We start from the raw sequence: 17,665 nt of genomic DNA on the forward strand, positions 1-17,665 counted from the left end.
TAGGAAAATACTAGAGGTCCTGTCCTATCAGTCTAGCAACTGCTAATCCTTAGGCAATGGTTTGAGTGGGAAAGATAGGTGAGGCCTACCCAAAACCCAGCTAACCTTCAGGACTGCCTTGTGCCACTTGGGCTTTTTAATTCTATCTATTCCTGTAGAGTTCCCAGATAGGAGAGGTCAGATTTAGATGGCCTCAGAGTCTTCCAATCTTGTGCTTTTTATTTTTAAAAGGAGGTATATTTGGGCTTACCTACATTTTTAGTTTGCTTCCTGTTTGTTTGTTTTTTGGCCAGTCCTGGGGCTTGGACTCAGGGCCTGAGCACTGTCCCTGGCTTCTTTTTGCTCAAGGCTAGCACTTTGCCACTTGAGCCACAGCGCCACTTCTGACCGTTTTTTTCTGTATATGTGGTGCTGGGGAATTGAACCCAGGGCCTCATGTATACGAGGCAAGCACTCTTGCCACTAGGCCATATCCCCAGCCCCCCTGGTTTAAACTTGAATCTGGTCTTTTCCCCCCCCCTTCCCTTTTTCTGTGCAGTACAAGAGCTTGAACTCTGGCCCTTGAACTGAACTCTTTTTTTGCCAGTCCTGGGCCTTGGACTCAGGGCCTGAGCACTGTCCCTGGCTTCTTTTTGCTCAAGGCTAGCACTCTGCCACTTGAGCCACAGCACCACTTCTGGCCTTTTCTATATATGGGGTGCTGAGGAATGGAATCCAGGGCTTCACATACAGGAGGCAAGCACTCTTGCCACTAGGCCATATTCCCAGCCCTCGAACTGAAGTCTTGATTAGCTTATTTCACACAAAGGTGACCCTTATAACTTGAACCACACCTCCTCTTACAACTTCCTTCTGGTTAGAGTTGAGTCAACAAGATTGGTTTGCTTGGGCCAATTTTGAGCCAGTCACCCGATTAGTGAGGGTTACAAGCATGAACACCAGTGCCAAGCTCATAAACATTTGTAATACTGATAGGTAGTATCCAATTGCATTCCCAAGAGGCTTATCAGTTTCTACCCACTAGCAGTGTCTGGGGCTGTTTCTTACCAAAACTATGTATAGTGTACTATCACATTTTTTGGATCTTTGCCAATCTGATACTACTCCTTTAGTAGTAATTGCAATCATGTCCTAACTTTCTAAAGCATTCTGTGTGCAACTACCAATTTTATCTCCCTTATTTATTTTCTGGGGAGGGGGGGAGGCCTGATCCAGGGGCTTGAACTCAGGGCTGGGACAGCTCCCTGTACTTTGTGCTCAAGGCTAGTGCTGTCCCACTTGAGTGAGCTACAACTCCACTGAGGGCTTTTTGGGGGGTGGTTAATTGGAGATAAGAGTCTCTAGGGCTTTTCCTGCTCAGGCTGGCTTTGAACCCAGACCTGGAGATCTCAGCCACCTGAGTAGCAAGGATTACAAGTGAGAGTCACAGGGCACCTGGCCCAAATCCATCTTCTTAAAGTGCGCCTTAATCTAAAGCCTCCCCCAGAGTCCCATTTTCCCTGGGCCGCCTTGGCAGGGGGGAGAGCACCCTTCCACACTCAGGGGGCGCCCCTCCTTCCTTACGTGATCCTCCCTGGCTTTATTTCAGGTCCTGCTCCAGCCGGTCGGAACTAATACCCATTCATCAAACACTGCGCAGCCGGCAGGGCCCCGCGGGAAACAGATGTCACACTCCAAGTGGGTAATTTGTAAAGAGCTTAATACAGGAAGTATTTACAAAGCTGCGGGCAGAGTTTAGGAAGAGCAGTAAGAGGAGGTGCAATACCGGCCTCATCCCTAAGGGGCAAAACTATTAGTTGAACCTAGAAGGAGGGAAGAGATGGAGGGAGGGAGGGGGCAGAGACTATGGAGGAGAGGAAGATTGCAGCCGGGCTCTGTGATTGGTGGAGAGCCATAGAAATTGAAAAATGCCTGTAGCTTTCCACTGGCTGAACCCAGCTAGATTTTGTTTTGTCTAGGCTAGCCCTTAGCTTTTTCAGTCGAAGCTGGTGCTCTGCCATTTGAACCATAGCTCCACTTTTAGCTTTGTGCTGCTTAGAGGTGAGAGTCTCATGGACATTCCTGCCCTGGCAAGCTTTGAACCTTGATCCTCAGTTGCCTGAGTAGCCAGGATTACAAGTGTCAGCTGCTGGTATCCCGCTTTCTCAATTCACTCTCCACACAGTGTGGGTCCAGTACAGAGCCAACATTTTGTACCCAGCAGGTGCCAGTCCCTTCATCTGGGAAGTCTTCCAGGGCTTCCTGCAGTTTCTGAAAATGAGGCGTATTTTCAGATCATATGGGAAAGGAAGAAATGGAATGGGCTTGCTCGTGAGGTGAAAGCACACTTTTTGAGAGCAGGGCAATGATTTGAAGACGGGAAAGTAGGAGCCCCCAGCCTTCGCCCTGCTGGGACAGCGCCAGGATACTCCCGCCTGCGGTGATCGCGCTGCATTGCTGTCAGGAACATGGAGGAGAACGGGAAAGGATGAGGCTGGACTGGATCGTCGGCAAGCAAGGACTCTACTGAACAGCGAGGGCCACCTTCCAGTGGGGTTGGAGGCTGTGCCGGGAACTGGGTTGGGGGGTGGGCTTAGAGAGGGCTTCACAGGGCAGCAGAATATGGTTTCTTGGGGACCCCGGGCGATGTCCTTGACCAGGCCCACAGTGGAATGTTCTACCTGGGGTGAGGGGCTATCATCCCAGGGGAGCAGGCCCAGATTGGAATAACCTGCCTGTGGCCAGGCTTGTGGTGGAGCCTGTTGTCTTGCTTGACCTTGGGAATAAGGCAGGAATCAATCCTTCAATTGCAGCAAAGCCAAAGTTCAAGAGGAGATACAGGACAAGAACGGTGAAGAGACAAACGACTGACACAACCTCCGGCAATATAACAGACCCAAAGGATTCAAAGCGATCATCTGAGCGGAGAAGGAGGCGAGCCAGGGCCTTTGCCCCATTCGGTACTGAAAGCTTATGGAAGGGGCATTCCTGTCTATCTCGCTGTCACTGGAAGCTTCAAAGCCGCTTTTCTGAAAAGCACTGACTCCTGACTTGGGCCCACAAATTCACTAAATAGCAGCAAAGAAGCTTGGCATCCCCACCTCCATTGCGTATTTATGGAAGGGCTGAGAAAGCTTTTACTCAACCAAGGCCCATTTGGATATTTATAGCATCATTCAAGGACCATACAAAAATGTCAATACAGGAAGACAGGCGGGGCAGCTGGCAAGTAGGTTATGAAAAGCACATGCATCGGTCCTGCCAGGGACCTATGACCTCAGTGGCCTTAGGTGACCCTAAGGCCCGATAGGGACAGTGTCTACCTCTACCAGGAACCATTCATTACAGTCACGTTGGAATCTGAAAGATTCTCTGAACCTCCCAAACTGAAATGATGACCAACTAGGACACACTTTGAGGATTGTTTAATTATTATGCATAGCTCTCACCCTTGCCCTCAGTTCTTTGTCTATTTAAACCTACAGCCCATGTCTATACCCTGAAGATGGGCTGCAGTGCTGTCTTCTCATGGCTATACGGCCAAATTCAAACCTCCTTCCTTTGCCTTTCACCATGTCTCTATATTTAGCATACAGTGAGAAATAAAAGAGAGATGCTGCCAGGTACAGGTGGCTCACACCTGTATTCCAGCTATTCAAGAGGCTGAGAGCTGAGGATCATGGTTCAAGGCCAGCCTGAGCTACAAAGTCCAGGAGAGTCTTTTTTTTTTTTTTTTGCCAGTCCTGGGCCTTGAACTCAAGGCCTGAGCACTGTCCCTGGCTTCTTTTTGCTCAAGGCTAGTACTCTGCCACTTGAGCCACAGCACCACTTCTGGCTGTTTCTATATATGTGGTGCTGGGGAATTGAACCCAGGGCTTCATGTATACAAGGCAAACTCCTGTCACTAGGCCATATTCCCAGCCCCGGGAGAGTCTTATCTCCAATTAACCACCAAAAAACTGGGAGTGAAGGTGCAGTATACCACCAGCATTGAAAGGCTAAGTAAGGGACAGGCCCGGGCCTTGAGTTTAAGCCCCAGCACACACACATAACACACTAGTAAAAAATCTTAAAAAATATACATTTGGAATTGTTCTTGTCAGTCATGGAGCTTGAACTCAGGGCCTGGGCACTGTCCCTGAGCTCTTCAGCTCAAGGCTAGCGCTCTACCCCTTTGAGCCACAGTGCTACTTCCAGTTTTCTGGTGGTTCATTGGAGGTAAGAGCCTCACAGACTTTCCTGCCTGGGCTGGCTTTGAACTGCGATCCTCAGGTCTCAGCCTGGTGAGTGGCTAGGAGCACAGGCGTGAGCCTCTGGCGCCCGGCCTTCTTGCTTCTTGCTCTTTCTTTCTGCCCTGATTCACGCTTGGGAATTTGGCCAGGAGCTAGCACTTCCGAGGAGTTTGTTTTCTCTTGCCTTTGTTGATTGATCACTTGGCATCCTCCGGGCGGCAGGCCAGGACAGCAGGAAACCATCTCCCATCCGTGGAAGCCATTCTGTATCTGGCCACCAGGGGGCGTCCATGGGCTCCACACAGGCTTGAATTAGCTGCTGCTCAATTTGGGCTTGAAGACAGGTGTCTAATCCAGTTATCCTAGTAGAACTAGTTTAAAAAATTTTTCTTTCTGGGCTGGGGATATGGCCTAGTGGCAAGAGTGCCTGCCTCGGATACACGAGGCCCTAGGTTCGATTCCCCAGCACCACATATACAGAAAACGGCCAGAAGCGGCGCTGTGGCTCAAGTGGCAGAGTGCTAGCCTTGAGCAAAAAGAAGCCAGGGACAGTGCTCAGGCCCTGAGTTCAGGCCCCAGGACTGGCAAAAAAGCAAACATTTTTCTTTCTGGTTTCTTCATCCAGTGTGTCTTCCTTTTCTGATGTTCTCTCATCCATAGGCACCGTCAGCTAGGCACCAGGCGCCGGTGGCTCACGCCTGTAATCCTAGCTACTCGGGAGGCTGACATCTACGGATCCTGTTTCAAAGCCAGCCTGGGCAGGAAAGCCCATGAGACTTTTCTTTTTGGTCAGTTGTAGGGCTTGAACTGAGGGCCTGGGAGCTGTCCCTGATCTTTTGTGAGACACAGCACCATTTCTGGTATCTGGTGGCTAATTGGAGATCAGAATCTCACTGACTTCCCTGCCTGGGCTGGCTTCAAACCATGATCCGCAGATCTCAGCCCTCTCAGTAGCTGGGACTACAGGCAGGAGCCACTGGCGCCTGGCCCTTTTTTCTTATCTTTTTTCATCCTTCCTTCTGTTTTTCCTTCTTTCTTTCTTTTTTTATTTTATTTTTTTCAAATTTTTATTATCAAACTGATGTACAGAGAGGTTACAGTTTCATACGTGAGGCATTGGATACATCCTTCTTTCTTTCCTTCCTTCTCTTTCTCCTGCCTCTCTGTCTCCCTCCCTTCCTCCCTCTCCTCCCCACCCCCTTCTCTCTTTCTCTCTGTGGTGAGGAAGATCAAACCCAGGGCCTTGCATATGTTAACTTTTGCACTAAGCTACATATATGCATGCTGATTTTTTTTTTTTTGCCAGTCCTGGGGTTTGAACTCAGGGCCTGAGCACTGTGCCTGTCTTCTTTTTTTGCTCAAGGCTAGCACTCTAACACCTGAGCCACAGCTCCACTTCCGGCCATTTTTTTCTATATATGTGGTGCTGAGGAATTGAACCCAGGGCTTCATGCATGCTGGGCAAGCACTCCACCACTAGGCCACGTTCCCAAGTGCCCTGCTGATTTTTTTATCTTCTGACTGTGGATTGTGGGATTGAAGACAGAGAGAGGGAGGGGGAGAGAGGGAGAGAGAGAAAGAGAGAGAGAATGAGAATATATCAGGATTTCAGGGTCTTCTTGATGTTTCTTACTCCTGGCTTGTGCTCTGTCACTTGAGACATACCTATAGCCTGGCATTTTTCTGGTGAATAGGAAATGGTGTATCAGAGTTTTCTGCCTGGGCTGGCTTCAAACCACAGACCTCAGATCGAAGCCTCCTGAGACACTGGGATTCTGCAGCGGAGCCACCGGCAGCTTAGCAGATTGCAAACTTTAAGCATAGCAATTCTCTACCGGGTGCTGACATTCCCGCCCCCCCTCCCTTTTCCTTTTTCTTTCTGTGAGGGGGGGGGGGCTGGAGCCGGGAGCCCTCGGGTCCCGCGTGTCCACCGAGGCTGCCGGCCGCCGGGTTTTGAGCCCGGCCCAGCTTTATCTCCTGGGGTGAAGCCGGCTCAAGAGATTAGCGGGAAGCCCTGAGGATCCGGCTGGTAATCTGCAGTCGTCGGGCAGTCCCTGCGGCGCTGGAAGCGAGCTGAAGAAACACCCCGGACCGGCTCCTGCCGTCCCCACTGGGTACACGGGGGTCCTAGGTGGGGGGGGGGCGCGGCCAGCATGGGCAGCCCCCGGGCCAGCCCGCTGCAGCTCGGGGCGTGGGCCGCCTTCCCGAGGCCCTGAGAGGCCGGGCCGAGAGCCGACAGCGTCCGCCTGCGCCCCCCCGGGCCCCCCGGGCCCCCCGGCCGCGATGGCTGTGCTGAAGGTCAAGTTCGATCAGAAGAAGCGGGTGAAGCTGGCGCAGGGGCTGTGGCTCCTCAACTGGCTGTCGGTGCTGGCGGGCGTCGTGCTCTTCAGCCTGGGGCTCTTCCTGAAGATCGAGCTGCGCAAGCGGAGCGACCTGATGAACCACGCCGAGAGCCACTTCGTCCCCAACTCCCTGATCGCCGCGGGGCTGCTGAGCTGCGCCTTCAACGCGCTGGCCGGCAAGCTGTGCTACGACGCGCTGGACCCGGCGCGCTTCGCCCGCTGGCGGCCCTGGCTGCGGCCGCTGCTGGCGCTGGGCCTGGGCTTGGCCGCGCTGCTGGCGCTGGCCGCGCTGGGCTGCTGGGCGCTGCGCGGGCCGCTAGAGGGCGCGCTGGCCGCGGGGCTGCGCAGCGCGCTGCGCTTCTACCGCGACACCGACACGCCGGGCCGCTGCTTCGTGAAGCGCACCGTCGACCTGCTGCAGATCGAGTTCCAGTGCTGCGGCAACGCCGGCTTCCGGGACTGGTTCGAGGTCCAGTGGATCAGCAACCGCTACCTGGATTTCTCCTCCAAGGAGGTCAAAGAGTGAGTGCCGGCCGTTCCGCACCTGGGCGGGCTGGGAGGACGGGGCGTGGGGACCGGGTTGTGTGTGCGCTGGTGGGACTCCGTGCCTTTGCACACACACACACACACACACACACACACACGCGGGGCTCTTCCAAGGCCCAGCTCCCATAGCCATGGCCGAGAGGCGAGGAGAGCTTGGCCATCCATTCCCGGTGTGTTCCCTGGGTTTCCAACCTTTCAACCCGGAACCCCTTCTCCCCAAGGAGAGGTGTGTGTGTGTGTGTGTGTGTGTGTGTGTGTGTGTGTGTGTGTGTGTGTGTGTTCTCCTGGATCTGGGGCAATCCGGTCCATGCCATGGCCCCCCTGCATAGGGCCAGCCCCCCAGGGTCTGGAGTTCTGGGTGCATTAAGCCAGCAGGTCCCCTGGCTGCTTCAGGTCTCCCCTTGTCCATCTCTCAAGTCATCCTTCCGGAACAGGTTGAGCCTAGCTCTGACCCAGAGCCCAGTGTGAAGTAGGTGCTCATTTAACGCCTGTTGGTGTCTACATTTGAAACAGGAGAAAGTAGGCCTAAAGCCTGGTGGGCTTATGGCGAATGAAACCCCGTGGGGGGGGGGGGGCTCTGGGTAGAGATTCTCCCAGAAATATCATCTCGCATCAGGAGGGATTTCTTTTTTTCAGGGCAAGGCAGTTTGCCCTGCGTCTCAGGCGCCTCTGCCCCCTCTTCTTCCTGTCCGGCTCTACGCAGCCTAGGCCCACAGCGCCGTTGATTTCTCCCTCTGAGGAAGTGTGGTGAACAGCAGAGGGACTTGAACTCGAGGGGTACATGAGCAGCAGGGGATGGCTTGAAGCCCAGAGGTGACTGAGCCCCAAATAGCCGACTGAGCTGGCTGGGGTGGAAAGGAAGTCGGAGTGAAGGTCACCGCTCAGGTTTTATTGTCTGAGGATGGAGATTAGGGCCACAAATCCCCAGAGGGGAGGGCGGAGGGCTCTGCCCTTGCCAGGTGACAGGCGCTGCTGGCAGGATTTATGAAGTTCCCAGGAAAAAGAAAAAAAGGGTAAACCACAGTCCTCTCAGATCTCAGCCTCCTGAGTAGCTGGGATTACAGGCGTGAGCCACTGACGCCCAGCTCATCCTTTTTATAGGTTTGAGCTACCAGTACCTGGGCTACCAGTACTTTTTTTTTCCCCCAGTCCTGGGGCTTGAACTCAGGGCCTGAGCACTGTCCCTTAGTGTCTTTTGCTCAAGGCTAGCGCTCTACCACTTGAGCCACAGCGCCACTTCCGGCTTTTTCTGTTTATGTGGTATTGAGGAATCAAACCCAGGGCTTCATGCATGCGAGGCAAGCACTCTACCACAAGGCCATATTCCCAGCCCCTACCAATGCTTTTCAAAATCATGCAACCCCCTGTTCCTTGTGAGGAAATCACCCAGGCCCTTACGCTCCCAGTGGCCGGGGAGCCAAGCATGTTTCTAAGCAAATATTTACCTTAATCAAAACTACCGCCTTCAGGAGTGGGTGGCTCAGGCTTATAACCCGTCCTTGTAGGAGGCTAAGTTTAGAGGACTGCAGCTCCCAGCCATCGGTGGGGGGGGGGGGGTCCTAAGAACCAGCTTTGAACCACGATCCTCAGTGTACTGGACACCCCAGTGGGACTCGAACCCACGACAGTGAGGTCACCAGCGCTCAGTCAACAGGGCTGGGAGTGTTTATTTGGTGGCACGGCATCTGTTTCCCACCGTGGGGATGGAAGAAGCGCTGAGCGGCAGCAGGGCTGGGTTAGCAGGTGTGGAGAAGCAGTTAGTGATTACAGATGGCCGCAACTCCAGCAAACAAGGCAGTGCCTTCCAGGTTTTCCTTATCCGATCGAAGACCAGGCCACGGTCCAGGCTCCTGGGCTCCTCTGGAGTTTTACTGCCATTTACTGAATCCCAGTGGCTGGTGGTTAACTCCTCAACCTACTTTAAGTCTCTGTTTCTGGAATTTCTCTCTCCACCGGGGCTTCCTGTGGGAGGAGGGAGGTCACCCCAGCCTGGATGTCACACTCAGATCTCAGCCTCCCGAGTGGCTAGGGTTACAGGCGTGAGCCACTGGTGCTGGCGCTTGTGTTAGTTTTTAAATAGGGTCCTTTTGGTTGAGCCAGCTTAGACCTCAATCTTCCCATTTATGCTTCCAGTGGAGCATCTGAGATGGCGGGTACTCACTACTGGACAGATAAAGGGGTCTCCCCAACTTTGCTGCCCTGGCTGGCCTTCAACCATGACCCTCCAGATCTCTACCTCCTAAAGAGCTGGGATTAAAGGCGTGAGTCACCGCAGCCGGCTCCTTTAGAAACCCTAATAAGTGTATGTGACAAAGCTGGCTCCCAAAGTGCTCCCCTGAGAAACAGGAAGTTCCTTCATCTCCCCTTTGAGAGCTGGGCATCTGGGAGGCAGGACCGGGGCTCCCAAGCCTGCCTTTGGGCTTATTTTAGAGGTGGGGCTCCCCTCTCCTGCCCCCAGCCTGGGTTCTCAGGGTCTCAGCCTCTGGACCGCCCCCCCTCCCCCGCCCCCAGGGCTGTCACCTTGTTTACTCTGGGTCTGCCCTCTTTCCAGCACAGATTAGGGCCTCTCTGGACTCTTAAGACAAAGCCATCCAAGCAGAACGCCTTAGGGGGTGAGCTATTTATAGCAGAGGCTTTTTCCCAGCCTTCAAACTTGCTCTCTTGAGAGGGGTCATTAGGACTGGCAGGGTCTTGAGAGCAAGGGGAAGCCTACCTGTGGCCGGGTGATACAGCCCATCATCCCAGCACTTGAGAGGCGGAGGCAAGGAGATTTGGAGTTTGAGGCCAGCCTGGGCTACATTAGCAACACTCCACACACCAAACAACAGGAAGCTGAGTGCTGTGCTCTGGGCACAGGTCCTGCACAAATCATTCCATCCGATTTCCTCCTGGCGAAGCAAAGGTAGTTTAGCAGGTGAATCAATAAATCAGTCAGGAAGCCGGGTGCCAGCGGCTCACGCCTGTAATCCCAGCTACTCAGGAGGCTGAGATCTGAGGATCACAGTTCAAAGCCAACCCAGGCCAGGGAAGTCCATGAGACTCTTACCTCCACTGAACCACCAGAAAACTGGACGTGGCCCTGTGGCTCAAGTGGTAGAGCGCCAGCCTTGAGCTGAAGAGCTCAGAGACAGTCCCAGAGTTCAAGCCCCACCACCCCACGACAGACAATAAATAAATAAACAAGGAAAGAGTTCTGGGAAAGAGTAGGAGGGGAGGATGACTCCCCAAGCTGGGCCCCGCCTAGGACAGGTGAGTGAGAGCCTGGAGCGGCGGTTCCCGGGACCTCTGAGCCTCCTGGGCCAAAGGAGAACACAAGAAACCGCTGGCCACACAGGCCTGGCCCTCACTTGACGTACGGGGGGGGGGGGGGGGCGGGCCACTGGGCTCCGCTTGCTGGGGGCACGGCCACCTGCTGTGGGCGGCTCGATCACTTCCTCTATGGCTTGGGGCAAGGCCCTGGCTGGCCCTGAGTCCTGCTTCCTCTAGTGTGGAACCTTCTAGTGGTTTTCAAGGACCTGGCCAGGGGACTCTGAGTGGAGACCGAGGCCAGCATGTCCACCTCACGCAGAAGCTGAGCCCCATGGCCCACAGAGGTGACTTTGGGACTCATGGCAGGGACTGGAGGAGGGGAGTCCAGGGGCAGCTGGCAGGTGAGAAAGAGGCCGGAGAGCACTGGGAGCTGGAGGCCTGGCCCTGAAGGCCGGCGCGGCGGGTCCTGGGAACGGCGGGGAGGGAATCATTCTTTGGCTGGTCCTGGGGCTTGAACTTGGGGCCTGGGTGCTTTCTCTGAGCCTCTTTGTGCTCAAGGCTAGTGGTCTACCACTTGAACCACAGTGCTACTGCCGGCTTTTTAAAAAAATTTTTTTTAAAGGTTTTGATGCCTGAAGGCACTTTATTTATTTTTATTTATTTTTGCCAGTCCTGGGGCTTGAACTCAGGGCCTGAGCACTGTCCCTGGCTTCTTCTTGCTCAAGGCTAGCACTCTGCCACTTGAGCCACAGCGCCACTTCTGGCCGTTTTCTGTATATGTGGTGCTGGGGAATCGAACCCAGGGCTTCATGTATAGGAGGCAAGCACTCTACCACTCGGCCATGTTCCCAGCCCCTACTGCCGGCTCTTTCTGCGTAGTTTTTATTGGAGATAAGAGTCTCATGGACTTTGCTGCCCGGGCAGGCTCCGCGCTCAGGAGGCGGGTGGTCCTCAGATCCCGGCGTGCTGGGTAGGAGGGATTACGGGCGTGAGCCCCCGGGGCCGGCGCGGGGGTCGTTCTGAGCCTCAGCTCTGCTCCGTCTGCCCAGGGCGGCTGGCCACGCGGAGTGGGAGCCACGGGGCTGACCAGGGCCCCGGCCAGCCAGGCGCTTTGCCGGGCCGGGTTCCGCTCGCCCTGTTCCCACGGCGCCGCCAGGGAGACACAGCAAGCTACAGGTGGGGACCCGCGGCCACCCACTCCCGGGGACGGTGGCCCTGCCGTGTCCCTGGCCTTCCAGGGAGAGGGCGGGGCAGGAGTCGACCCTGGGCCACCCCGCGCTCATCCCAGCCTCCATGGCGGGGCGCCCGCCTGCCATCCCAGCTACTCAGGAGGCTGAGATCTGAGGATCGCGGTTCAAAGCCAGCCGGGGCAGGAAAGTCCCCGTGAGACTTTTATCTCCAATGAACCACTGGAAACCCTGCAGGGGCGCCGTGGCTCAGAGCTAGAGCACTAGCCTTGAGCACAAAAAAAGCTCAGACACAGCAAGCCCTGCACCTGACAGAAACAAAAAGATGCGCCCCTGGGCTCATAAGGTAAAAGGTGCGGGTGAAAGCAGTACCGCGCTAGGCACCTTGTTCATTGTTCTTGGTGGTCCCGGAGTTTGGACTGAGGGCCTCACACTCGAGTCAGGTGCTTTCCCGCTGAGCCACACTTCCAGCCCTTTATTCAGGCACATGCTTATACTGCAGCCTGAGTTCAGGCTTCCCGTTGCGTCGACCGCCATGCTCCGTTTATTTGCATCAATGTGGACTCTCCCGTGTCCGCCCGGCCTGGCCTGGACACTAAGATGATGGGTCTGACTGCGCGGCACCTGCTCATCCGGGCGGTGTTCCAGGGGGAGCCGTGTGGGCGGGGCTGCGAGGACCGATGCTCCCCCCCATCCCCCGGGAGATCAGCCCGGGAACGGCTACAACCCAGAAGCAATGCCACGGGCCCGGCGGGGAAACTTAACCTTTGCAGAACCTGAGCACGCCTTTCCACGCGCGATGCCACCGTAGCACGACCCGGAAGCGGAGGGCCAGCGCGGGAGGCTTGCTTTGTAGTCAAAAGGTGCCTCTGTGTGTGTGTGTGTGTGTGAGTGTGCGTGTGTGTGTGTGAGTGTGCAGGTCCTGGGGCTTGAACTCAGGGTCTGGGTGCTGTCCCTCACCTTTTCCCCTCAAGGCTGGGGGCTCTCCCACTTGAGTCACAGTTCCGCTCCCAGCTTTTGTTTAGGGTTCGAATTCAGGGCAGGCTGTCTATCACTCAGGCCGCGCCCCCGGCATGTGGACAGCAGTGTAAAGAGTGCAATTGCCACGCCAGTGGCCGCTGAACAATGTATTCACGGTGGCGTGTTTCCTAGGCCTGGGTCATGCACAGCCGATGCTCTTGCCTAGTCCACCGTTCCAGCAGGCACAGGTCGCTTGCACAGGTCTTAGGCGTGCAGCTGGGTGAGTCTTGTCGTCTAGACCCCGGGCGCCTGCGCAGGCCTGGGGCAGCACCTGTGGGTTCCGCACAGGATCAGCTACTCAGGAGGCTGGGATTGGAGGATGGCAGTTGAAGCCAACCCAGTCAGGAGCGTCTAGGGAACGCTTATCTTCAGTTACCACCACAAAGCCAGAGTAGAGCTGTGCTGAGAGGGAGGGCACCGGGCCTCCAGTGAAATACCTGAGGCTCGGCAACCAGGCCCGAAGTTCACGCCCCAGTGCCCGCACCACAATGAACAAACGAACACGAGCCATACCACAGTGTCACAGATGCAGTGATCCTTTTTCTGTGTGTGTGTGTGCCACTCCTGGGGCTTGAACTCGGGGCCTGGGTGCTGTCCCCGAACTTCTTTAGCTCAAGGCTAGCGCTCTACCACACTTCTGGCTTTTTGGAGTGGTTTATTAGAGATGAGTTTCATGGACTCGTCTGCCCAGGCTGGCTTCGAACCGCAATCCTCAGATCTCAGCCTTCTGAGTAGCTAGGATGACAAGCGTGGGCCACCGGCGCCCGGCTGCAAAGATCCTTTTTAAAATGGCAGCACGGAACGCGGAACCTTCCATTTGCGAAGCAGGTGCTGTGCCTCCGAATCACATCTCCAGGCCTGTTTTTCGTTCTCGTTTTTGCCTAGCATCGTCCTGGGCCGCGATCTACCTACTTAAGCTTCCCACCCTTGCTAGGACGACGGGTGACCCCCGGAACGTTCAGATTCCCTCAGCTGAGTCTTCCAGACTTTTCTGCCTGAGCTGACCTCCCACTGCGATCCTCACAGTACCTAGGGTTACCCGCCCGAGCCACGTACCCTCAGGGACATGGCCGTGGGCTTCCTGCTGTCGCTGCAGCACCAAGAACGTGCCGACCCCCGCCGGGTATGCGCGGGCACGTGCGTGCTTGGAGATGCGGGTTTGGGGGGGCTCAGGGAGGCCCGGTGCCTGGAGGGGAGGCTGGGACCGCTGAGTCAGGCTGCGTGTCTGCCCCGCAGCCGCATCAAGAGCAACGTGGACGGGCGGTACCTGGTGGACGGCGTCCCTTTCAGCTGCTGTAACCCCAGCTCGCCCCGGCCCTGCATCCAGTACCAGCTCACCAACAACTCAGCCCACTACAGCTACGACCACCAGACCGAGGAGCTGAACCTGTGGCTGCGCGGCTGCAGGGAGGCCCTGCTGAGCTACTACGGCAGCCTCATGAACGCCATGGGCGCTGCCACGCTCCTCGTGGGGCTCCTGGAGGTAGGCGGGGGAGGGGGGCGGGCGGGGGAGGGGCCCTCGGGACTCTGGCCTTGCTGTAGGTAGGTCCCAGCACCGGAACCTCACGCTCCCCACTCACGATTCCCCTGCCTCGGCTCCCCACTCAGCTGGGGTTACGGGTACACGCCACAGAGCCCGGCTCCGTCACGTGAGTTTTGTGTCCGAACCGGGGATTGAACCCGGAGCCTTGCGCCCTCGTTCAGCTCTCCTGCTCCTAACCGGTGCTTTGCTACGTGGGCCTCCAGCCCAGAGGGAGTCTCGCAGGGTTTTCTACCCGCAAACCTTGAGCGTCCAGGTTTCAGCCTCCTGAGGAGCTAGGGCCGCGGGGTACGACCTCGATGCCCAGCTCATTTCAAGTCATCGAAAGCTTCCCCTTAAAGCATTCGATTCAGTGCCGTGAGGCACATTCGCAGTACCGCACCGCTACCATCTCAAGCTAGTACAGGCAGTTCCAGAACCCCAGGACACCCTCAAACCTCCCCGCCGTCCCCACCAGCTCTCCCTACCCCCCAGGATTCGTCCATTCTGGACCCTTCACAGAAATGGACCCCCACGCTTGGTAAGATCTCATGTTTGGCTTCAACTGTGGCTTTGTTCCGCGCTTCCTGTTTTTGAGGAGGCATTGGCCAGGCGTTTAGCCTCTCTGGCCCATGAGGGTGACCTCACTCAGCTTTGGGGGTACTGGGTGGCAATACATCCAGCAGTGTGTACTCTGGGGTCTCCAGTATGGGGGCGCTCTGTGGTTTGTGCTGCCTGAGAGTCTGACTGGCATGAATCTAAGTTCCTCGTGCCGTCTGGAAGCTTCGTTCCTCTCTCTGCAGCTGGGGAACGTGACGCGGAGCTCCCGGTGAATGCACTGAATTCACTCACTCATGGAAGGGCGAATGCTCAACCGCCAGTCCCGTGCCAGGCGCTGTTCTAGGTGCTGAATGACAGCGCACCAGCCCATGAGAGAAGGGGCTGGGGGCCTCAGAGTCCTGGCTTCAAACGACTTTTTGTGCCAGTATTGGGGCTTGAACTTAGGGCCTGGGCTCTGTCACTTAGCTCCCCCCCCCCCTCCACTCAAGGCTGGCACTTTGACACTCGAGCCACAGCTCCATTTCTTGGAGATAAGATTAGATGTAACAGCCCTTCCGGCTGGCTCTGAACCTCAACCCTCAGAGTCCTGAGTGACTAGGATTATAGGTGGGAACCACTGGTGCCTGGCATTTAGGTGTTTTAGTTGGGTGTGGGGCTTGAACTCAGGGCCTGGGCACTGTCCTGGAACTCTTTCACTCAAGGCTAGCACTCTGCCACTGTGAGCTACAGCGCCACTTCCAGTTTTCTGGTGCTTTGTTGGACATAAGCGTCTCACAGACGTTCCTGCCCAGGCTGGCTTTGAACCATGCTCCTCAGATGTCAGTCTCTTGAGCAGCTAGGATGACAGGTGGGAGCCACTGGTGCCCGGCGTTAAAGTATTCTTGACCAAAAAAAAAAAAAAATCCTGATTCTCGAATCCAATTGCACAAGGCCAGAAACATTAGGCAGAGAAACTTTTCCCATGGGAGAAGAGTCCCTGAAGCTTTGAGCTTTCCGTGCTGTGAGATCTCACGGGGGGCCTCAGGACCCCTGGCCACCGGGAAGGCTCTGTCCACTCAGTGATCAGCAGAGCACCTTCCCGACCCTCTACTGGTTGTTCACTCCTGAGGGCGGAGTCTAGGGGAGGAGGAAGTTGAATGGAGCCGGGAACTGCTAGCTTAGGTCTCCACACCCACAGGGGAGCGGAAGTGGGTGGGCAGTGGAGCGTCACTGGCTGGGTCTCAGCTCACCACCTAGGAAGGAGCCTGGCTCAGCGGTACGGCTCCGGGAGCAGCGTGAACGCCCCTGTGGGTCCCCAGGGCCCTCAGTGGGCAGAGCGATGCCCTGGGGTGGCAGGGCTGTGGCCGGATTCTCAGCCTGGAGTCAGTCAGGAGATAACATCCCGCTTATGAGCCAGGACTGCACGCGTGGCTCAGGTGGTGCAGTGCCAGCCATGAGCAAAACATCTGGGCAAGAGTGTAAGGCCCTGTGTCAAGTCCTAATCACACACACACACACACACACACACACACACACACACACCCCAAAACAAAACAGGGCTGGGAATGTGGCTTAGCAGTAGAGTGCTTGCCTAGCGTGCATGAAGCTCTGGGTTCGATTCCTCAGTAGCACATAAACAGGAAAGTCTGGAAGGGGCGCTGTGGCTCATGTGGTAGAGTGCTAGCCTTGAGCAAATGAAGCTCAGGGACAGTGCCCAGGCCCTGAGTTCAAGCCCCAGGACTGGCAAAAAAAAAAAAAATCCCTAGGAACGGAAGGGAGGACCTAGGAATTGCGAAGTCCACACTGCAGGGCGTCTCCTTCAGGAGAGCCGAGGAACCGCGCTCACTGCGAGGACCTCTGTGGACAAGGCGACTTTTACCATTGGTGAAATAGTTTCCTAAGCCAGGGGCTGGAGGCTCACACCTGCCATCCTAGCCACTCAGGAGGCTGAGATCTGAGGATCAAGGTTCAAAGCCCACCAAGGCAGGAAAGTCCATGAGACTCGTCTCTAAGCTGTACTGAGGTGCTGCCCCCCGGGGTGTGCTCCAGCAGCTGGGGTACTGAGCGACTAAGCTGCTCAGAGGGCTGCCGGTTGCTCCCGGGAGCAGCCCGGTCCCTCCGCGCAGGCAGCAGGAGCGTGCCACCTGGGCCTTGTGCGGAAACAGCTGTGCCGGGTGCCCTGCGCTACGGGCGGGCACGGGAGGCGAGGTGCTGTGTCATCCGCAAGCGTGCAAACCAGAGAATACGGGCACGGCCAGCTGCGTGCCAGGCTGGGCCCCAAGCCAGGCCTGCGGGCACCTGCTGCCACCGTGAATGCTGGAGAAGGGATCCCAATGATCCATTCCCGGCATCCCACACCCACCAGAGCCACAGCGCGTGAAAGAACCCCCACCCCCACCCGTGGCTTGCAGGAAAAGAGGTGACTTTGTTTTGGGTGCCAGTCCTGGGGTGCGAGCTCAGGTTCTGGGCGCTGTCTCGGAGCGTTTGCTCAAAGCTAAGCCCTCGGAGATCTTGAGCCACAGCGCCACTTGCAGTTTCCCGGTGGTGCGTTGGACATTAGAGTCGCGCGGACTTTCCTGCCCTGGCTGGCTTCGCACCGCGATCCTCAGATCTCAGCCTGCTGAGTAGCGAGGAGTGGTGGAGAAAGGCGGGCCGTGGCTGGCACAGAGGCGCGGCCGGGTGGAGTGGGAGGAGGCGGCTTCCCCGGGGAGGCTGGAGAGGTCGGTACCCTGGGCACTGGGCACAGGTGGGGGGAGGGGGGTCAGGACGTCACAGGCGTTTGGGGTCCCCGGGTGCATCTCAGCCTGCTCCTTCCTCCGCCCCCAGGGGAGCATCACGGCGGGGCTGCGGTACCTGCACACCGCCCTGGAGAGCCTGTCCAACCCCGAGGACCCCGAGAGCGACAGCGAGGGCTGGCTGCTGGAGAAGAGCGTGCCCGAGACCTGGAAGGCCTTTCTGGAGAGCTTGAAAAAGCTGGGCAAAGGCAACCAGGTGGAAGCGGAAGGTGCCGACGCAGGCCAGGCCCCCGAGGCTGGGTGACGGCCCCCCCCT

General features: G+C 56.6%; 1 protein-coding gene across 1 annotated transcript; it reads left to right on the forward strand.

The window, feature by feature from the left end:
- Positions 1–6,494: 6,494 nt before the first annotated feature.
- Positions 6,495–17,665, forward strand: Prph2 (peripherin 2). The gene is made up of 3 exons (XM_048347302.1): positions 6,495–7,075; positions 13,792–14,038; positions 17,441–17,665. Exons 1-3 carry the CDS (start codon positions 6,495–6,497, stop codon positions 17,651–17,653), a joined length of 1,041 nt encoding a protein of 346 aa, XP_048203259.1. The 3' UTR covers positions 17,654–17,665.

The sequence above is a fragment of the Perognathus longimembris genome, chromosome 6 (genome assembly GCF_023159225.1).
Source record: "Perognathus longimembris pacificus isolate PPM17 chromosome 6, ASM2315922v1, whole genome shotgun sequence".
Lineage (NCBI taxonomy): Eukaryota > Metazoa > Chordata > Mammalia > Rodentia > Heteromyidae > Perognathus > Perognathus longimembris.

What these genes read in the sequence shown, in the direction of transcription:
- Prph2 (XM_048347302.1), top strand. Translation starts at nt 6,495, where the DNA reads ATGGCTGTGCTGAAGGTCAAGTTCGATCAGAAGAAGCGGGTGAAGCTG. An exon ending in TCCTCCAAGGAGGTCAAAGA is followed by an intron (nt 7,076 to 13,791) that starts GTGAGTGCCGGC and finishes TCTGCCCCGCAG; the next exon opens with CCGCATCAAGAGCAACGTGG. An exon ending in TCCTCGTGGGGCTCCTGGAG is followed by an intron (nt 14,039 to 17,440) that starts GTAGGCGGGGGA and finishes CTCCGCCCCCAG; the next exon opens with GGGAGCATCACGGCGGGGCT.